Here is a 23,095-nt window from a genome sequence, read left to right on the forward strand (position 1 = left end):
CATAGGCCGAATATTCTGTTCTCAGAGGGGCTTTTAGAAGGCTCAAATTCTAAGGTGGCTACCTAAAAAGCAGGGTTAAAGATGCTTTGACATCCCGTGTTCTTCTTCCCGATATTCGGGTAGGCTTATTCAAGAATCTTTTAAAGAAAAAAGCAGATTATTGTCACCAAATTGCAGAAATAGCAACAATAGAGTTTGTTCTCAGGAAAAGGGCTGAGCTTTAACAGCTGTCTCTGGTTCAATAGTCACCCACTGCGTTCCGGGCTCGCACACAGCAAAAAGACTCATTAACCAGGATACGCTGCACAGACGGTCTGTGATGTGAAATCCCCAAGCCCCTCACCTCTGGAGGGCTGAGGACTGAGCGCGCGTGGAAGGAAAATGCGCGGAGGGTAGGGGTGGGGGAACAATATGTGGGGAGATGGGCGTGCAAAAGGGTGAAAGGCTAGCTAGGGAGGATCCAGGGTGGCTCCAGGGAGAGGCGTGGTGGCCCCACGCCAAGCGGGCTTTCTCGAGGATGAGTGTGGGGGTGCACCGAGGGGACCAGAAAACTTCTCTGCCAATGTAATCAACAGACTTTAAGAGTGGAAAACTCCAGCCGGGTGCCCTGAGCACTAGGTTTTCCGGACCAACGCGGTGGAGGCTCCGCCCCTTGGTTTCCCACCCTGCCTGGCCCCGCCCCCTCCCCTAACTCCGCCCGGGCCCCGCCCCCCTCCGCTTCCCAACACCCTTCCCATCCACTCCCGGCTCCAGGCTCCTACTAGGTTCGGCTGCGGTGGGAGCGCGCAGGCGCGGCTGGCAGCTCGCAGAGCGCGGAGTAGCGGCGCGGAACGCGCGGTGAGTGAGGTGGTGGCGCGGAGCTGGTGGCTGGGGAATCTGGTTCGTGCGGAGCATCCCGGGAGGGTTCGGGGAGTGCGCGGGTGAGTGCCCGGAGAATCTTCGGTCCCGGGAGGAGAAACTGGCCGGACGTGAGGCAGGGAAGTTGGCCGCACTGCTTAAGACTGTCCAGCCCCGGCCGCGTGCGGAGCGGAGTGCTTGGTGGCGGGAGTGGGTGAGGGTTTATGTGAGGAGGAAAATAGAAGAGAAGGGCTCCGGAGACTGGAAGTCCTTACTCAGGCTTGGCAGGACCGGGAGGCTCGCCAAGGGCGCTGGAGGGTGTCCCAGCTTCAAGTTCAGTAACCCCCGCTGGGTGCCCCTGAGCGGCGTCCCGGGCCCATCCCTTCCCCCGCGCTGCCGTCTGAGTGCGGAGTTGCCAGGAACATTCCTTGTCGTGGGGGAGAGGATTTGGGGTAGGTGGGCTTTCGCTCCAGGCTAGTGCCAAAGAGGGTGTGGCGTTCGTGTGACTTTCCTTCACCCCGCCCCCGGGAATGTGTCCGTCTTCGGGTACATTGTGCTCATGGACATTTTAACAAAGGCTATGACTGTTTTCTAGGCAGTGGCGGGTGACAGCGGGGGCGGGTCGGTGGAGGGGGGAGCGTACGAGGTCGTGGTGTGGCCCTGGGGGACGGGGGCGGGGGCAGGCATGGAGGGAGTGGAAGGAAGGGAACAGCCTTCCTGCCTCAGCTTTTTCCTTCTTCCTGGTCCGCTGATTTTGATCAGTGGTAGGAACAGCCTCGAGAGGGGTATGATTGGAAATGTGTGTGTGTGTTCGGTCTCTGGCTGCAGCCATTGGTTCTGTAATTATGCTGTTGATGTATTTTTTAAGTGTCCCTTCAGTAGAAAGGCGAAACTAATGGAATTGAAGAGGAAATAATTGAACGAGAGGGTGAAGAGGTGGGGTGTCAAAGCTTAAAGCTAAATTAATGCCTTCTGATAGTCGTAGTATAAATAAAGGCAGATTTTGAAGGATATGAAGGTGTGCAAATCGGGGTAAATGAAAAGTTGATTAGGGTGCTGTTGATGGTTTTAATCAAGAGGAGATTGGATGTGTGTGTGGAGGTGCTACCAAGTTCTTGGGTAGACTCACTTTTAAAAATTATATCGGGAATATAAAACACTAGGGCAAATACTGTAATATTGGGTAAGGTTCCAAGGCTTTCATTTGCAAAATTAGGAACTTTATGAAAAGTGATATGTGTTTTCAAGTGTAAATGTTGATTTTTTACTCATCTGTTTTAACTGAATACAACAACTTCTTCCTCCTCCACCCCTTTCCCTTGATTGTGAATCCTGTTTTCTAAACATTTAGTTTTCAGATCTGAAGTGTGTTTAAAGGCACAACCCTCCCCCCCCACCTTGCAGTGAACAGGATTTCTTCTTGTGTTGTCGTTTTACTCTTTCTTTTCCTGTTATTTTAAGTTAAATGCCATGAACATTAGGGAGGGAGGGAGGTGTTAGTGATACCTTTTCCAGTGCCTAATGAACCACTATTGATAGCACTGGTCTTATTTTTCCCTTGCAACTAGAACTTCGGTCTTCTGTGTTTCCCCAATACCTAGGGCTGCTGGGTATGTACTAAATGCCTAATAAATGCACTTAGAGGTAGATGTTAATAAATGCGGTAGAAAGATAATTCATACTGTGTATAGTTCATGGGGTAATAGAAGAAATTCAGAATGCTGAAATTATGTCATATTTGAACAACATTATTTGGAATGTGGATAGGAAAAAGTATGGAAATACTTCTAAAAGAGGTGCAAAAGTTTTGCATATATAGGCAAAGTAGGTGTCAGGAAAAGGCCAAATTTTAAAACAGGTCAACTTCTGATACTGAAACTAGTGAAAAGTCAACATGAAACAGAAGATTAATCATTTGTAGAAGGACACTAACAGGGCACTGCTGGAATTTAGGAATTTTTAAAGTGAATCAAGCTGGCCAGATGGTATCCTTTGAAGGCTAATATAACTAAAGAGACTGTAGCCTATTAGACTAATTAGAGAGACTAATCAGTTGTATTATACTCCTTCTAAATCTTAAGGTGGTTTGAGCATTTGGCTAATGGGCTTCTTCACGTTATAGTGCCCCCAATAGGCTTGGCCTATTTCTGCAGCCTATCTTTGACATAGGTCTTAACTCTTCCAGCATCCTTGGCTTTACTGTCACCTGTGGCTCATGAAAGGAATTATTTTCCCTTTGCTCCTTACCACTCAAGCTCACCACCCCCACATCTAGCTTTCATCTCCTCGGTGGATTTACCAACTGGAGAAAATGAGCAAATGATCACTCAATTTATAAGTGAGTAGAATTGATACTTTAGTCTAAAAATGAGTCAGGATTGGTGAGTTGGTTAGTCTAAGTCTCTGTGCCAGCAAAGCAAAGAACCTATTCTGGCTATCAGTAACTTCTGTTTTTCCCCCTCTCAATTTATCCCCTCTCCACTTAAATGTAAAAGCACTTCTTTGCCACGTCTCTCTCTCTTTTTTTTTTTTTTTAAGATTTTATTTATTTGACAGAGAGCACAAGCAGGGGGAGCAGCAGGCAGAGGGAGAGGGAGAAGCAGGCTCTCCACCAAGCAGGAGCCCGATGTGGGACTCAATCCCTGGACCCTGGGACCATGACCTGAGCCGAAGGCAGATGCTTAACTGACTGGGCCACCCAGTCACCCCTCCACATCACTTTAAAAAAAAAAAAAAGAAGAAGAAGAAGAATGTTAACCGTTGTTCATGCCAAAGCACTTCAAGTTAGTGCCTGGTTTTTATGAGAAAAACTTGGGTCTCAGCATGATTAGAGTCCATAAAACTTTTTAAAGAAGTTTTACGTACATCCTCTGTGGTCTTTAGATTCACTTACTGAAAAAAATATTCCAAACCATTGTGGTTAATGCTTCCTTCTTAAACTTCCCTCACCTAGACTTCTTCTCTATATTTCTGATTTTTACTCTCATTCTTTGACAGGTCAACCCCAGCCACTACCACTGAGTCATCTTCTTAGGGTTCTGTCCAAGACACTCTTTCCCACTCTATGTAGGAGACAATAATATGGTGGTCAAGGGCATGGAATTTGGAGGCATTTGTTAAACTTCTTTCTCTAAGAGTCAGTTTCTTCATCTATAAAAATAATGAGTATAATATTTACCTCATAAGTGAGATCAGGTATATTACAGCTTATCATAATATTTAGTATGTACTGATTGCCCTAAAAATGGTAGCTATTGTTATTTGTAATTGCCATTTCTATGAGGAATGTAATTTCGGTAGCAGTTAATTTCAAAATGTGGATGTATTGACATCTCCTACTCTGTTCAAACTCTAGTCCTGTATTTGTAGATTCCTCCTATATATCTAAAACAGGTGGCTTAGCACAATGGTTCTCAAGCATCAGTTTGCACAATAATCACAAGAATGTTTACTTAGTTAGAAGTAGAATTGGCAGGGGAATATGACAAAGGATGAGTCAAGGATGATGCCAAGGATTTTGGTCTGAGCAACTGGAAGGATAGAATAGCCATTTAGTGAGATATGGAAGATTGCAGGAAGAGAAAATTTGAGAGGAGGATCACGAATTCACTACTAAGCATGCTGAATTCAAGATGACCTTGATATCTGGGCGGAACTCAGGAAAGAGGTATGGGTGGACAGGAAGCTCTGGGAATGGATCAAATCATTACAAGGGAAGAGAAGAGGTCACTCCTTTGCTTTAAAAAATATCAATGAACTATTTTTAGAGGATTTTAGGTTCACAGCAAAATTGAGAAGTACAAAGAGTTCCCGTATGCCTGCTGTCCACAGACACAACCTCCCCCACTGTCAACATCCTGCAACACGGTGGTACGTTTGTTACATTTGATGACATTACATGGACACATTTTTATTACCTGAAGTCCATAGTTTAAATTAAGGTTCACTCTTGGTGTTGTGCACTCTGAGGGTTTGGACAAACATTTAATGACCTGCATCTGCTATTGTGGTGTCTTAATAGTTTTACTGCCCTAGAAAATCCTGTGTTCTAGGGCACCTGTGTGGCTCAATGTTAAGCGTCTACCTTCGGCTCAGGTCATGATCTTCAGGTCCTGGGATGGAGTCCCACATCTGGCTCCCTGTTCATCAGAGGGGAGTCTGCTTCTCCCTCCCTCCCTCCTTCTCCCTCTCCCCTCCCCTCCACTCGTGTGTGCTCATGCGCACTTTCTCAAATAAATAAATAAATAGAATCTTTAAAAAAAATCCTGTGTTCTATTTATCTGCCTCTCCACACGCCCCCCACCCCCGACCAACCCCCACAACCACTGATCTTTTTACTGTCTCTATAGTTTTGCCATTTCTGTAATGTCATGTCGTTGGAATCATACTGTGTAGCCTTTTCGGATTGGCTTCTTATTACAATGCATTTAAGGTTTCTCCATATCTTTGCATGGCTTGATAGCTCATTTCTTTTTAGTGCTGATTCACATTCCATTGTCTGGATGTACCACAATTTATTTATACATTAGCCTACTGAAGGACATCTTGGTTGCTTCCAAATTTTGACACTTGTGAATAAAGATGCCGTAAACATCTATGTGCAGGTTTTTGTGTGGACACGAGTTTTTAACTCTTTTGGGTAAATACTAAGGAGCACAATTGCTAGATCATATGGTAAGAGTATGTTTGCTTTTGTAAGAAACAGGCAGACTGTTTTTCACAGTGGCTATACCATTTTGCATTCTCACTCGTAGTGAGAATTCCTGTTGCTCCATACTCCACCAGCATTTAGTTTTGTCAGTGTTTTGGATTTTGGCTATTCAGATAGGTGTGTAGTGGTATCTTGCTGTTTTAGTTTGGAATTCACTAATGACATGATATTAAACATCTTTTCATATGTTTACTTGCTATCTGTGTATCTTCTTTGATGAGGTGTCTTTTCAGGTCCTTTGCCCATTTTTACATCAGGTTGTACATTTTCTTATTGTTTTAAGACTTCCTTGTATATTTTGGATAATACACCATCACGTGTCTATTTTTCTCTCGGTATGTGGCTTGGCTTCTCATTCTTTTGACATTGCCTCTCATAGAGCAGAAGTTTTTATTTTTATTTTTTTAAAGATTTTATGTATTTATTAGAGACTGAGATAGAAAGAGATCATGAGCAGGGGGAAGGGTAGAGGCAGAAGCAGACTCCCCGCTGAGCAGGGAGCCTGACTTGGGACTTGATCCCAGGACCCCAGGATCATGACCTGAGCCGAAGGTAGACGTGTAACTGACTGAGCCACTCAGGCACCCCAGAAGTTTTTAATTTTAATGAAATCTAGCTTATCAATGATTTCTTCCACAGATCACTCCTTTAGTGTTGTATCTAAAAGTCATTGCCATACCCAGGGTCAGTTAGATTTTCACCTATGTTATATTCCAGGAGTTTTATAGTTTTGCATTATATGTAGTCTGTGATCCATTTTGAGTTAAAATTTTTGAAGGGTGTGAGGTCTGTGTTTAGATTCTTTTTTGTAAGTTGTTCCAGCACATTTGGTGAAAGGACTGTCTTTGCTCCATTGTATTGCCTTTGCTCCTTTGTCAACAATCAGTTGACTGTATTTATGTGGGTCTATTTCTGGGCTCTCTATTCTGTTCCATTAATGTCTTAGTAATCTTTACCAATAACACACTCTTGATTACTGTACCTTTATAAAAAATCTTTAAATAGGGTAGTGTCAGTCTTCTGACTTTGTTCTCCTTCATTATTGAGTTGGCTGTTCTAGGTCTTTTGCCTCTATCTATAAATATTGGATAGGTTTGTCAATATCCACAAAATAACTTGCTGGATTTTGATTGGGATTGTGTTGAATCTATGGGTCAACTTGAGAAGAGCTGACATCTTGACGATATTGAGTCCTTCTATTCATGAACATGGAATATTTCCCCATTTATTAGTTCTTTGGTATCTTTCATCACAATTTTGTAGTTTTCCTCAAATATTTTGTATCTATTCTGTTAGATCTTTATATAGTTCATTTTGAGGGTGCTAATGTAAATGGTAATGTATTTTTAATTTCAAATTAAAAAAATTTAAACTTTCAAATTTATTGCTGGTATATAGAAAATTGATTAATTTTTGTATATTAATCTTATACAACATTAATCTTATACAACATTAGTTCCAAGAATTTTTCTGTTGATTCTTTTAGATTTTCTACATTGATGATAATGTCATCTGGAAACAAAGACAGTTTGGTTTATTTTCCAATCTTGTATAACTTGTATTTACTTTTCTTGTACTATTGCATTAGCTAGGACTTCCAATAAAATGTTGAAAAGGGGTGGTGAGGGGGGGCGCCTGGGTGGCACAGCGGTTAAGCGTCTGCCTTCGGCTCAGGGCGTGATCCCGGCGTTATGGGATCAAGCCCCACGTCAGGCTTCTCTGCTATGAGCCTGCTTCTTCCTCTCCCACTCCCCCTGCTTGTGTTCCTTCTCTCGCTGGCTGTCTCTGTCTCTGTCAAATAAATAAATTAAAAAAAAAAAAAAGAATTTAAAAAAAAAAAGAAAAGGGGTGGTGAGGGGACGTTGTTGCCTTGTTCCTGATAGTGGGAAAATTTTGAGTTTCTCACTGTTAAGTATGATGTTAGCTGTAGGTTTTTCGTAGATGTTCTTAACAAGTGGACAACTCTCAATTCCTAATTTGCTGAGGGTTTTTTTTTTTTTAATCATGAATGACTTTTGAATTTTTGTCAAGTCCTTTTCTGGCATCTGTTGATAGAATCATATGGTTTTTCTTTTTTTAATGATTTTTCTTTTTTAGCCTGTTGATGTGATGGATTACATTAATTGGTCTTTGACTGTTTAAACAACCTTGCATACCTGAGAAGTCTCACGTGGTTATGGTGTATAATTCTTTTTATACATTATTAGATTTGATTTACTAATATTTTGTTGAGGATTTTTGTATGTTATGTTCATAAGAGGTATTGAGCTGTAGTTTTCTTGTGATGTCTTTGTCTGGTTTGGTATTAGGGTAATTCTGGCCTCACGAATTAGGAAGTATTCCCTTGGTTTCTGTCTTCCGGAAGAGATTGTAGAAAATTGGTATTATCTCTCCGTAAGTGTTTGATAGAATTCACTGGTAAGCCCATCTGGGCCTATTGCTTTCTGTTTTGGAAGGTTATTAGTTATTGTTTCAATTTCTTTAGTAGATATAGGCCCCTATTCATATTGTCTATTTTTTTTCTTGTGTGAGTTTTGGTAGATTGTCTCTTTCAAGGAATTGCTTCATTTCATTGAGGTTATCAAATTTGTAAGCATAGATTTATTCATAATCTTTATTAACCCTTTAATATCCATGTGATCTGTAGTGATGTCTCTTCTTTCATTTCTGATGGTATAATTTGTTTCTTCTCTTAGCCTGGCTAGCGGTTTATCAATTTAATAGATCTTTTCAAAGAATCAGGTTTTGGTTTCATTTATTTTCTCTTTTGATTTCTTGTTTTCAATTTCATTGATAATCTCTAATTTTTATTTGCTTTTAATTTGCTCTTTTTCTAGTTTTCTGAGGTGGAAGCTTAGATTGTTGATTTTAGATCTTTCTTCTTTTCTAATATATGCATTCAATGTTATAAATTTCCCTCTAAGCACTGCTTTCACTGGATCCCATAGTATTTGATGAGTTGTATTTTCATCTAGTTCAAAATATATTTTAAAGATTTATTTGAGAGAGAGAGAGTGCACGCACACGAGAGAGCCCGTGCACGAGTGGGGGTAGGGGCAGGAAGGAGGGAGAGAATCATCTGTGTGCGCTTAGAATAAATCGTTGCCATTTTGAACAAACTGTTCTCTTTTTTTTTTTTTTTTCCAAACTGTTATCCTTTAGGTCAATTAAAAATAAGAAAAATAAAAGTTTTTAAGTTTTACCTTTAGCTATTCATTATTTGATGCTCTTTCTTTTTTTATGTGGATCTGGCCTATATTATTTTCCTTCTCTCTAAAGTTCTTTTAACATATCTTGCCAGGCAGATGTACTTGGCAAAAAATTCCCTCAGTTTTTGTTTGTTGAGAAAGTCTTTATTTCTCCTTCCTTTTCAAAAGATAATTTCTCAGGGTACAAAATTCTGTGTTGGTAGATTTTTTTCTCTCAACACTATAAATATTTCACTTCACTCCCTTCTTGCTTATGTGGTTCCTTAGGGGAAGTCAGTTGTAATTTTTACCTTTGGTCCTTAATAAGGTGTTTCTTTCCCTCTAGTTTCTTTAAATATTTTTTATCTTTGATTTTCTGCAGTTTGACTATGATTGCCTACTGGTAGTTGAGTTTGTTTGTTTTAGGATTTATCCTGCTTGGTGTTCTCTGAGCTTCCTGAATCTATGATTTGGTATCTGACATTTATTGGGGGAAATTCTCAGTTGTTATTGCTTCCGATATTGCTTCGGTTCCTTTCTCTATTTTTGCTCTCTGGTATTCTCATTATGCATATGTTCCCTTGTGTACTTGTCCCACAGTTCTTGGATATTTTTTTTTTTTTTTCAGCCTCTTTTCAGTTTTGGAAATTTCTACTCTCTCATTTTCAAGCTGAGACTGTTCCCTCAGCCATGTCCAATCTACAAATGATCCATCAAAGGCATTCTTTATTTCTGTTAAAGCATTTTCGATTGGTAGTATTTTTAAAAATTCTTAGAATTTCCATCTCTCTGCTTCTATTACATCTGTTGTTACATCTTATTTATTTTTTCCATTAAAGTCCATAGCATATTAATCCTAATATTTTTAAATTCCTGGTCTGATAATTCCAACATTCCTGCCATATCCGACTCTGGTTCTGATGTTTGTTCAGTCTCTTCAAACTGATTTTTTTCTTTTCATATGCCTTGCAATTTTTTGTTGAATAGTAAGCATGATGTACTGGGTAAAAGAAACTGCTGTGAATAGGCCTTTAGTAATGTTGTAGTAAAGTGTGGGGGTAGGGGAAATGTTCTTTAGTCTCGTGATTTGGTCCCGGTGTTTGGTGAGCCTGTAAATGCCTGGACTGTGAACTTCACCAGTACTTCTGTTTTTATTCCCCCTTAGGTGGTATGGTTAGAGGGGGCTGGGGTTGTGTATTTCTCTACTCCCGGGTAGGTTTGGCTTTTTTAGGCTCTGGTAAAATATGTTCTCCTAAGGGAAGTCCTTGTTAGAAGAACAGAGTGCTCTGGCATATTTCAAAGACTCCTTTTCCCCTCCCTTCACTGGAAGCATAAGGGAATTTTTTCCCACCATTTAATGTGAGAACCAGTTCTAGCCTCTGAAAGTAAATCTCACAGAAGTTTGGGGCTCCCCATGACTGGGTCCACCTAAAGGGTTTAACTCTCATGCTTGTCTGTACTCCGTCTCCAGCAATTCATCGTGTATGGTTCAGGTGTTCCTACCTTGGCAATGGTTCCCTCTGAGGTTTCTGCTCTTGGGTTTCTGCTTGGTTAAGTTGTGATTCTCTGTATCTGCTTGTCTTTCCAGTTTGGGGGCAGTGGCTTGTCTTGTCCTCTCACTTCTCTGATGTATTTAAGAAAAGTTGTATTTTCAGTTTCATCAACTTTATACTTGTTAAGAGAGAGTTGTGATTTCTGAGCTCGTGTGCCAGCCTGAGAAGCTAGAAGTGCCCTGTTGTTTTTCTTTAGACTTTTACCACCTAATTGTCTCTAAATATTAGTTATTTTTTGCTTGTTTTGACCTTTATATAAATTGGATCATCTGTATATACATTCTTTTGCTCATCATTACATTTTTGGAATAAATTCATTAGTTGAATACTTCTCAAACATTGGTGTGAATGTGCATCCCTTGGGAACGTTGTTAAAACATAGATTCCAATTTAGAAGGCCTGGAATGTATCCTGAGATTTTGCCTTTTTAACAAGCTTTCATGTGATGCTGATGTTGCTCTTCTATAGACAATACTTGCAGTAATAATAAGGCTCTAGTGTGTCCCATTTTCACCTGCTTCATATGCTTTGAATACCTCAGGTAATTTACTGTATAGATTTCTGCTGGAGTAGGAAAGATGGGAAACTGTCTTTTCCTAAGTATCATTTTCCAGAGTTGGGGACTTGGAGGAAACAAGTTATTTCATATTTAAAATGGATATTTTCATCAATTTGATGTAAATTGAAGATAGTATTTGAATAAAATATTAGCAATATAGTCCTGTAAAATTTCACACATTGCATTTCTAGTTGTAGGTAAGGTTTTGTCAACTTTATTTTGTGTAGCTAAGTTTTAGGTAAGGCGAAATGCCAAAGGACAGATTGGTGCACCTGTGTGCATATATGTGTGCTCACTTGCATATGTATGGGAGTAATAGACAAGGTAAAAACAAATTGTTTTTGAGCTTTTGACAAGAAGTAATTACACAGGTGTTTTGACCCCCCCCCCATAGGGCTTAGAAGACAACCTCTTGGTATTGCAGTATGTGTCCCACAATGACAAAGTAATTTGGTTATCCTGAAAACCTTGGTAGCCATAATATTGTCAGTGCAAGTGGACTTTTAGAGTCTCCTAAGGAAATGGCTTTATACGATATATGTCAAACTTTAATTCAGCATTTACTGAACACCTTTGCTGTGTAAACAGTGTGTGTTCTAGCTTTACCGTTTGTAAAATAGACTTATACACTTCAGAAGAATGCTTCTTTTAAGATTTATTTATTTATTTTAGAGCGAGCGAGTGTGAGTGTATGTGAGTGGGGGAGAGGGAGAGGGGGAGAGAGAATCTCAAGCCGACTCCCTGTTGAGTGCAGAGCCCAATGCAGAGCTCCATCTCAGGACCCTGAGATCATGACCTGAGGCGAAATTAAGTCAGCCTCTTAACTGAGTGAGCCCCCCAGGTACCCCTTTCAAGAATGTTATTGAGAAAGAAAAAAGTGTTCTTGAACATAATGAAGTGAGAACCAAAGTGCCACTGTCTTGTGGAATAATCAGAGCTCTTAAAAATGCTCAGTGGTTGTTTTGCTTACTCCATTTTTGGGTGGTAATAACTGGTATACTTATTTTCAAGCTCATTCAGATACTAATGATGAACTTTTGCTAGCACTCATTATCTTCTTGAAAGCCTTGGCAGTTAAATGGGTCATAATTTAAATAAAAGTTTGAACTTCTTAGGTTCAGTTCCTCAGAATTTAGAACCCAGGATTTCTTTAGGAAAATGTGTTATATTTTATGTTCCTGACTTGGAGTAAGTTCCTTGTGTTTTATTTTTTCCCTTCTTTCAAAACTGTGTCTTAGAAGATATGTGTTATTCTGGAGTCCTAGGTAATCAGTCCCTTCCTTTTCAAGTGCCAAAGTCTTATTGTTCAAGGCACTGTGTGTTCTGTGTATCTGCTCCAATCTGTCTCTAGTATGCCTGTTCTTTGTGGTTTGGTTTCTAATGTTATGCATTCCAGTTTTGTTAAAAAAAAGAAATCCATATGACTTACTTGCCACAGTAATCCTCTTTGACATGTTTGCTTCAGGGAGAAAGCTGGCAAAGTTAGAAACATATGCCTAGTTTTAAAATTTGCTGTCACTGCAAAAAAAAAAAAAAAAGTTAATGGAATATATTCTAGTTTCTTTCTCTGTGTTAGTCTTACTCATGGGACCAGAATAATGATTTTGGCAAGGATATATTTATTTTCCCATGTAATTTTATCATGCTTCAGTATCTCACTCATTTTTCTTTAGAATTTACCAAGAAAATATTATTACATAGAGAAGTAAGAAGTACTTCTTTAGGCTCATAAGCAATCTATTTTTTTTTTTAAGGTTTATTTATATGTGAGAGAGAGACTGTACACACGTGGGGTGAGGGGAGAGGGGCAGAGGGAGAGAGAGAGAGAGAGAACCTCAAGCAGACTCCCCGCTGAGCATGGAGCCTGATGACATGGGGTTTGATCCCACGACCCTCTGAGATCATGACTTGAGCCAAAATCAAGAGTTGGATGCTTAACCGACTGAGCCACCCAGGCACCCCCATTAGCAGTCTTTAAATGTCAGTGTTCACATGTTTTTGTTGCATTAGTATTAATTATATTGCAAAATCAATGTATTCTTTGAATTTAAAAATTTCTTAAAAATGTAAATGGTAGATGTTAACATTTATTATTAGCATTTTATTTATATTTTATTGTCTTAATTGTGAACGTCGCTCAGTTTATGGAACTGACCTTTGCAAAGTTCAGTGGATCCAACTGTTACTTTCTCAAGGGTTGTGCATGCCTAACCTTTCTGAGTTAGCTTCTACTTTTTCTGTTTAGGTTCCTCGATTGCATTTCAGTTCTTAACTATTTAACTAGGGCTGTTTCTGTGCCACAATCTCAGCCTCAGAGCCAGGGGTCAGAGCATCTATATTGTCTTTATCTACCTGATCTCTGCCTAGTTCCCAACACCAAGAGTCAGGATGATGAATATTCCCGGACTCCTTGTATCTATATTGCGTAATCTGTAGTCTGCTTCAACAGGGCGCTGGTGCCAGGGACCTCAGAAGACCAGAAAGGGGACTAGGGCAGATCCTGTGTAGAGTGGGATTTTGTTTTTTCTCCAGAACCCAAACCCATTCTTGGCAGGTCTGTTCTTCACAGCAGTATACTGAGTTTATTATTTAGAAGATTGAACTATTTTTTCTTCTCATCTCTCAAGCAACTCTTGGCCACATGGGTTATGTTCTTTAATAATATAATTATTATAATAATAACAACAGTAGTAAGAAGAAGAAGAAGTAACTCCTGGCCACCTGGATTATCTTTCTTGATAGTAAATAACAACAGGAGCAGTAGCAGCAATGACAATAACCCTTCTATGTTGTATCAGATATGTTACTTTTATTATTTTTATTACCCTGATGGTATATGATATTTATCTCTTTTATAGTGAGGACAGTGCAGTTCAGAGAGGTTAAGTGCCTCAGGTCACTTTGGGGTATGTGGTAGAGCCTGAAGTCTAATCCAAGTCTCCCTGACACTAAGTCTTGGAGCTTTTTTCAGGAGGTCCCATTTCATGAAGCATGCTTTTGGGCTGCCTCTTCCCATTCTCAGATTATAGAGTGAGCACACACTGTGAAACTGTGTTTAGGAAGAGAAAGTGTATATCAAACACTTACTATGTATGCATTTTAAGCATCAACCATCATGGTCTAATAAGCATTAAGTGCTTAATGTTGAATGGATGAATGAAAGGATACTATGTAAATTAGTTAGAAAGGGTAATCTCCCTGCTCTTAACACCGTGGCAGGCATGTAGTAGATACTCAAAAAGTATTTGTTGAATTGATGAGATTATCCATTCAAATATTGTTGACTTAGATTATTCACTGTACTCTTGTGTTAAAATAGATGATGATGAATGTAAGTATTTAAGTCCTAGATCTAGTCTTTTGGTGAAGTAAAGATGTGTTTTAATGGATGCTTTTTCCTTTGTATCCCTCAAAAAGTTAATTGTTATCATATGCTGAACTCTACTTCCGGAAGACTTCGTTTACCTACTGCATCTTATTGGATCTCTTACTTATTCAGTCCCTAAAACTCCTTCCTTGACTTCTGCCCTTTCCCTGGATAATGCCATTGTGCCCATGACTTCAGCTTCATTCTACACACTGACAGTTCCCACAGCTATATCCAGTCAGAATTTTTCCTTGAAGATCCAGGATCATATAAATGACAGTGTACCTTAAACTGAAATGTCTTAAATAAAACTTCTTCCCCTGCCCACTGATGTGATGGTGGGAATTTGGGAGCGAAAGGTCAAGAAAGAATTCCTGAGACCTCTTCAGTGCAAAAAGGTGGTTTTATTGAAGCATGGGGGGGGAGGTGGGAGTTGGGGGTGGGGACAGGATTTGTGAGCAGGAAGAGCTGAACTGGGATTGTGAGGAGCCATTGATTATATACTTTTAAGGTGGGGGGGGGCAGGGAATAAAAGAAATTTCCGAAAAAGATTTTCATATGTTAAAAAAGACAGGATCCTGGAGGTCTGGCTATTGTCAAGCTAAGGTTGCTTTTTGCCTCTAGCAAAGCATTATAATGTTCAGGCAGTTGTGAGTTCCTGGAGGAATGTCACACTCTGCCTGTCTCAAGTATTTGTCAATGGGCTGCAAGTAGTAAGGAGATGTCATTTTGTCGGTGCTTCTTTTGCCTTTGTTCTCCACAGCACCCACTACCTCACTTAGTATCTGCTACTTCTTTGTGTCCCATGTTGTTAAGGGGGAAGGAAGCGCTGTATTCAGAATAAAGACTTCTGGGTAAGAAGCAGCCTGAGTATAATATAAGCATGAATGTGACACTCGGCGTTCCGTTGGTCATTTCTTCGGAGAAGTCGAAGTCTTGGCCGTGCCTTAGGGGCTCTAAATTAAGGGGCTCACAGGAATCTGCATCACCCTCTTCGGAGGAGTTTTTGTCTTTTTGTGCTTTTCTGTGCCCTTTTGACCTTCTCCTTCCTGATGCAAGTAGGGATGGCAGGAGAGGGGCTTGTTCACATTACCTTCTTTTCTCAAGCATAATGTGTGAGAGAATGTGCTCTGATTACCATTTATAACAAGACTCATTCCAAATTTTATCTAAAATACAAGTCTTGGCATTAATTTCTTATTTTTCATCTAATACTTAATTGACTACAATAGTCATATGACTTGGTAAATTACTTTGAGAGTTTATACTGCATTACACGTTTAGCTAATCCTGGTGTCTGTCTGTAGGCCTTAATTAGTGAGGACAGTTACATTATCTTGAATTTTCATTGTGGTTTCACATCACGGAACTCTCACTAGGTTTGTGTGGATTTTTCTTCCATTGTCCGTTTCTTTCTTAACTGGATAATAGACCATAGATTGTTTTGTGGGTTATTTTTCCTTCTGGTCCTCACAGAGGGCCTGCCCAGTGACATTGTGCTGTTAACTTTTACCTGCTTCTCTAGGCCTAGCCATCCATGGTTTCCCCTTCCCGTGCTGCAGTTACTGGAGTTCAGCTGATAGTGTTATTTTTTTCCTATTACATTCCTACAGTGGCATGTGGTTTTGCTTCTTTTTTCTCCATCACACACTGGCTGGGGCCTGTTTTCTAAAACAGTATATGAATTGTCTTCAAACAGTTTTAATTAAGTTAATTGTTGTCTCTGTATAATGTTGCCAAAGAAATCTTCAACATTCCCTTCCTACATTTAGTCATATTAAAGAGAAATTTATAAGGAGTATTTAATTCTTTTTATTCCAAAAATGTTTAAGTCCTATGTCCTATTGATGGAAGCTATGGATTCTTTTAAGATGATCAAAAGTTAATGCACTTCTAACCTTCATTTTGGTATATGGGTAAATCTTAGTTGCTGTGTGATCATTCATTATCTGTCTGTTCATATCTGTATTTAAAAAAAAATGTAATTCAAACTCATTTTGTTGTAGGTTCCTCAGTTAGCCAGGACTAAGGCACAGCGTTTCAGAGAGCTCTGATGAAGTTCGTTTACAGCCTAAGGTTCCAGCACTCTCTGGAGTAGATGTTTCTGATTATATTGCACTGGTTGTTTCAGAACCATAACCTTTGACAGACCCTACTCTATTTAACGAGCATTTAAGCAGCATTAATTCCAGAGAGTATTACCAGGCCCTGAGAATATCCTGTAGGACCAAGAGTGAGTGGTTCGGGAAGTCATACAGCTGGCACCGTGCTGCTTCCTTCTTTGCGCACTACACATCCCTCCCACAAATAGGCCCCCTGCTTCAAGGGTGCTTGTATACAGAGTGGTCAACTCCATTAGCCTGTACAGGTAGATGACAGAGGATATTCTGTTAAAAACTTCGCACTCATCCTACTTCACCATGACTTTCTTTTAACCAGTTTAGGCCCCAGCTGAAATACTCTGTCACCTCTTAGTAAGCGCTTCAGAAATCTTGGCATTGAACATCATTCTTGTACTTCTGGCTTCCAGAGAAGCAGATAAGTTCAGCATACTGTAGAAAAGCTTCTCTGTGCAGCACCTCGGCAGCCTTGTATGTCTTCATTCAGGCCACGGGGGCAATGTTGGACCGTAATCTGACTTAAGTCTTGGCCGAATGCCCTGTGATGCCTCCCAGAGCCAGGGGAGATAAGCAGTCGGTGAGGAGCTGCCGTGAGGCAGCTTCTCATACTGTGTCTTGTGGGAAACTGCCATCAGGACATTTCTCACCCATCTCCTGGTTTCAGCTGAGCGCAGGACTTTCCACCTTGTACCCTGTGGGGTACAACTTCAGGGGTTTCTGTAAGTTTATAAAACTGCTTGGGTTCAGTTTAGAGGTGGCTCCTTGACAGCAGCATGGCACATTCGCTTGGACTCTCTGTCACGTGGCCCCTCCTGTTTGATGTCATCATGTAGGAACTAGGGAAATTGACACCACACTGGTTTTGATTTTGCTGTCTGTGTGGGTAATAAATTGTCTGAGTCCATCTGAGCTCATTGTCTCTTTACCTGCTGAATCTATGGAAGTGTGGCAAGGCAGGCTAATAACTGTGGTAGTAATACTTGTGGCCCCATCAGCCACGGTGTTGCTCCTTTGGGAAAGTTTGACTATGTGACACACTAGGATTCTCACTGGACAAATACTCAGCTGCTTTATGTACCATGACATGCTCTTTGAGCCTTACACTTGTCTCTGGGCAGAATGGGGTCCCCAGTTTGGAGGTGGATAGAAGCCAGGGCTTTCTAATGGAATTACCGTTTTCTCACATATGCAGGCCAAGGAAAATACCAAGACCTGCTCATTAGAACATCTTATTTATACAACTGGAAAGACCACACAGATTCCGAAGCTGCCTCCCTCTCTACCCCCACCACTCACCCCTCAGTGTGGTAGGAAACAATGCATAATCAGTGTTTGGGCCTCCTCAGAATGGTGTACTGTAAATGGTGCATTCCTACTCAGGACGTGGTTGCCTCCTGCTCTTAGAGCCTGTGGTTTCTTCAGTCTATAGTCTTTTGGTTTCCAAAGACGCCAAATGTTTTACCAACAAGCATCTATAAAACATTCTTATTTTGGCATCAGGTCTGGAAAAAATAGAAGATACCATGGAGGGTGATCTCTACTTATATATCTTTGGAAAATTTTCTATAATACATTTTGGTTTTACATTGTTATTTTTAATGTAGGCATTTAAGGGTATAAATTTCCCTCTAAGTGCTACTTTAACCGCATTTCACAGATTTTGATGTTGTATTTTCATTACCACTTAATTCAAAATATTGTCCAGTTTCTCTTGTAACTTATTTCTTGATCCAGTGATTGAGTTTTATTGTTTACTTTCCAAATATGTAGGGGTTTCCTGGTTTTCATATTGCTGTTTGTGAGGAAAATGTTAACACAGTGGGTTTGGTTGCTAACTCCATGGCTCTGAGGGAAACCTGGAACCTTTGCTGACTCTTGGTCAACCCCTGGGAATGTGGCCCTTTGGATGTTTTTATTTTAATGGTTGATTTTGTTTTGTACATCAGGAACAATAGACCGTGCTGTAACTGTTTGTCTGAATTGCTTTGTACAAATGTGCAGATCGATCGATCATGTGTACCTGGTTTCATTACTGGGGTCCTGAGTTTCAGTTACCATGGCTGGTTGCATAGCAGGATATGCTTACATGACCAGCCCTCTGTAGAAGCCATGAATGCTGAAACTCAAATGCTCTTTCTGCCCTTCCCTGGGCAGAGATATTTTGCATATGTCTCTGGATTTTGCTTCTAGAGAAAAAACATATCTAAGAAACCTATGTCAGGCCTTTCTGGGTTCTACCCAATGTATATCTTTTTCCTGATGCTTTTACTTTGTACCCTTAGGTGTGATAAATCTTAGCCATGGGTATAACCTGTTGAGTCCTAGCGAGTCACAAACTTGAGGGTGGTCCTGTGCCCTAAAACTGTATTCTAATTTAATTTTATTGTGGTCAGAGAACATACTCTGTATAATTTCATTTTTTAAAAATTGAGACTTGTTTTATAACCTAGAATATGGTCTGTCCTGGTAAGTGTACCACGTAAGCCTGAAAAGAATATGTACCCTGCCATTATTGGGTATATTGTTTTATAAATATCAACTAGGTCCTAGTGGCTAGTAATATTGTTTAGTTCTATGCCTTTGTTGATTTTTTTCCCCCTAGTTCAATCCATTGCTGAGACAGGGGTTAAAGTCCCCAGCTATGATTGGGGAATTGTCTATTTCACTCTTAAAAAAAAAAAACAAAAAACAAGATTTATTTATTTTAGAGAGAGAGGAGTACGCACAAGTGCAGGGAGAGGCAGAGGGAGAAAACTTTTTTTTTTCTTTTTTTTTTTTAATGATTTTTTATTATATTATGTTAGTCACCATACAGTACATCCCCGGTTTCCGACGTAAGGCTCGATGATTCATTAGTTGTGTATAGCACCCAGTGCACCATGCAATATGTGCCCTCCTTACTACCCATCACCAGTCTATCCCATTCCCCCACCCCCCTCCCCTCTGAGGCCCTCAGTTTGTTTCTCATAGTCCATGAGGGAGAAAAAGTCTTAAGCAGACTCCGTGCTGAACTCAGAGCCCAACATGGGGCTCAATCTCAGGACCCTGAGATCATGACCTGAGCCAAAACCAAGAGTCAGATGCTTAACGGACTACACCACCCAGGTGCCCCTGTCTGTTTCTCTCTCTAATCCTGTTGATTTTTGATTTATATATTTGAAATTCTGTTATAGGATGCATGCACATTTGGGATGATGCCTTCCTGTTGAATTGACCCTTTTATCATTGAAGCCTCCTTCTTTATCTTTGCTAATACATTTGGTTTTGAAATTTGTCTTGTGATACTAAAGATCATTCCAGTCTTTTCCTTACTGTTTGCAAGGTATGTTTTTCATCTGTTCACTTTGAACCTGTGTATTTATATTCAAAATGAATGTCTTCTGAGCAGTGTATATTTGTGTGGTTTGTTTTGCTTTGGCCTTTTGACAATCACTGGAGCATTTAGTTTGGTAATTTTAACGTAATTACACGATTGGGCTTAGGCCTAGTATTTTGTAATTTCCACCCATCTCTGTTTTTCCTTCCCCTCTTCCTCCTTTCTGCTTGTTTTTAGAGTATTTGAACAAGTTTTTAGAATTCTGTTTCATTTTTTCTGTTGATACTTAAGCTATTCTTTTTTTGTACTGTTTGTACTTTTTTTTTTTAAAATAGCGGCTGCCTTAGGGATTATAATGTACAAACATAATTTTTCACAGTCCACTTAATTAATGTACTTCTTAGTACATTAGTTAATAATGTACCACAAGTAAAACCTGGAAATCTTACAAAGTTATAGGCCCACATCTCTGTCCTTTTGTTACATTTGTTACACACACACACACACACACACACACACAAACACGACACTGTTTTAGTTTTAAAGAGTTAATTTGGTTTATAAGGAAAAGTAGAGGAAAACAAAAACTAGTCTTTTGCATTTACTCATTTACTCAGCCATTTACCATTTTGAATGCTCTTTACTCATTTTTGAGTATCTCAATTCCATCTGGTATTATTTCCTTATTTCCTTTCCATATAAATAACGTCTAGCATCGCTTACAGTGCAGGTCTGCTGCCAGCAAATGCACTTCTTATAGAGCCAATCTGCCAGTAACAAATGCTTTTAGTTTCCTTTTATCTGTAAATATCTTTACTTCGTTTTCACTCTTTAATTATATCTTTGCTGGACATAGAATTCTGGGATAACATTTGTTGTCTGTCTCCCCACCCCCCCAAGACTTTAAATATGGTGTTCCAATCTTTCCTCCATGTCTCTAATAAGTTAACCATTATTTGGATCATTGTTTTTTTTGACTGTGATATGTAATTTTTCCTGTGCTGCCTTCAAGGTTTGCTCTTTATCTTTGGCTTACAGCGATTTACTGTGTACTTTGGGCTTTTCTGTGTTTTTCTGTTTTGTGTTCATTTAGTATCTTATATCTGTGAATTTCTGTCTTTCATCAGTTTGGGGAAATTTTTATCTGTTATTTCTTCAAATATTTTTTCTCCTCTTCATCTGGTATTCTAATTATACTTATTTGTGACTGTTGAGCATCATTTAACAGATCTCTGAGCTTCTGTTCATTTTGTTTCAATTTTCCTCCCGATTCACTTTCTGTGATTTATTTTTTATTTTATTTTTTTAAAGAGGGTGGGGGAAGAGGGGCCGAGGGAGAGAGAGAGACTCTTAAGCAGACTCCATGCCCAGCATGGAGCCTGATATGGGGCTTGATTTCACAACCCTGAGATCATGACCTGAGCCGAAATCAAGAGTGGGATGCTTAACAGACTGAACCACCCAGGTGCCCCTTGATCTGTCTTTAGTTCACTTATTCCTCTGTCATGTCCATTTGGCTGTAAATTCAATCTATAGAATAATTTTTTTCAGAGATTTTTTTTTTTGGGGATGCCTGGGTGGCTCAGTTGGTTAAGCATCTGCCTTTGGCTCAGGTCATGATCCCAGGATTCTGGGATCAAGTCCCACATTGTGCTCCTTGCTCAGTGGGGAGCCTGCTTCTCCGTCTGCCTGCTGCTCCCCTTGCTTGTGCATGCACTCTCTCTCTCTCTGACAAATAAATAAAATACTTAAAAAATTATTTTTTTCTAAAATTTCTTGTTTCTCTCTTCTGGGGTTTTCATGAATTGATCATTCCAGCATCTTGATCATAATTAAGTATGGTTCTGATGCTTTCTCTGTCTCATCAAACTGGTTTTGTTTTGTTTTCATTTGGTTGGTTTTATTATGCCTTGTTTATTATGCCTATTTTTTGTTGAAAGCTGGACATGGTGCACTACTGGGTAAATAGGCTTTTAGTGTGAGGTTTGATGTTTATCTGGCTAAAGGTTAGGCTGTGTTTAGTGTTTGCTGTAGCTATAGGTATCAGAGGATAAAATTTCCCCTGTTGTCTTTGTTTTTGACTCCTCTGTTGTCTTTGGGTTCCCCTAGGGACTTGTTCTTAAATGAAGTCTGAGATGTGCAGTTCTTTCAGTTGTATTCCCCTGTTATTATATAGGAGTCATAGTGATGTGGTGGCAAGGCGTGGGAAGAGAGGAAGTGTTCCATAATCCTACAGTTGGGTCTCAATCTTCTAATGAGCCTATGCCCCTGGGTTGTGACCTTAACAAGTGCTTCTCCCCCTTGAGTGAGACAGGGAGGTTGGATGGGGGCTAGAATTGGGTATTTCCCTTTACTCATGTGGAAGGCTAGAGAGGGTTAGAGCCAGCTGGGTATTTGGGTATTTTGAGCCAATTTGAGTACTTTACTTCTCCAGGGTTGGTTAGGGTCTGGTAAATAGTTTCTCTTGGAGGCAGATCTTGTTAAGAAGAGAATGTTCTGGGCATGCTAAAAAAATGGATACTTTTCTCCTCCCCCTGCTTGGAAACCTTAGGGAAGTTTTCTCTGATCTTCACTGTGAGAACCTGGTAGGGCTCCTGGAGGTAAAACGCACAAAAGTGTGAAAGTCCCCCAAGATGGGGCCTCCCTGAAGTTTTTAACTCCCAGACTGTTCACACTGAGCCTCCAGCTATCAGTGATGGTAGTACTGGTTCTGGACTTTCCTGTATCTGGGTTTCTACTTCAGTGAGTTGAATTTTCTGTATCTTCCTGTCTGTTTCTACAGTTTTGGGGGCAGTGATTTGCCTTGTGACCTCATTCATCTGATGGATCTAGGAAGAGTTGTTGATTTTTAGTTCACCCTTTTTCATGTAAGAATGAGAGTCATGACTTCCCAGGTCCTTATATACCAGACCAGAAACTGAAAATCTAGTTTTTATGAATTAAAAACATCCCTCCTTGTATCTCATTGAGGATAGCTACTTTAACATTCTCCTCTTTTAATTCCAACATCTGGTTCATCTTTGAGTTAGACAGGAATGACTTTTTTTCTCCTGATAATGTGTTATATTTTCATGAATCTTAGTATACTGAGAGTACTTTGGGATTATATCTTGGATATTATGAATGTTAAAGCGAGGAGATTCTGGACTGTGTATTTTTTCCCAAGTATTATTTCCTTTGTTTTAGCAGCTAGTTTTTTTGGCTGGACTTGAACAGCTAACATTTTCTCGTGCGGTAGCTCTTGTTGTAGTTCAGATCTGTTGTTCTGGGATGGGCTGCTGAGAGTCTAGTCTGTGCAAGCATTGTTCAGGGTTTAGTCAGAGATATGGGTAATCAGGGCTTAGGGATCTGCTCTTTGGTTCTTTCTTTTCAATGCTCATGATTTCCTGGATTCTTTTTGTGTGGTCATCTAGCCCTGAATGACTGGGTTTTTAAATATGTGCT

General features: G+C 40.0%; 1 protein-coding gene across 3 annotated transcripts in view; it reads left to right on the forward strand.

Annotated features, from left to right (window-relative positions):
• The first annotated feature begins 734 nt into the window (after window positions 1–734).
• The window catches only part of PRRG1 (proline rich and Gla domain 1), a 140,507-nt gene continuing 118,146 nt past the window's right edge, over window positions 735–23,095 (forward strand). The window contains exon 1 of one of the 3 annotated variants that reach the window (XM_026513285.4): window positions 735–837. Coding sequence is in view for 1 of the 3 variants with exons in the window: in XM_044389358.3 (XP_044245293.2) it covers window positions 1,523–1,622 (100 nt within the window). In the remaining 2 variants the exon portion in view is untranslated. Of the gene's footprint in view, window positions 921–1,514; window positions 1,623–23,095 lie in introns of those variants that run through there. The other 2 variants (XM_026513286.4, XM_044389358.3) reach the window with 2 other exon arrangements.

Source organism: Ursus arctos, chromosome X (assembly GCF_023065955.2).
Source record: "Ursus arctos isolate Adak ecotype North America chromosome X, UrsArc2.0, whole genome shotgun sequence".
NCBI classification, from domain to species: Eukaryota; Metazoa; Chordata; class Mammalia; order Carnivora; family Ursidae; genus Ursus; species Ursus arctos.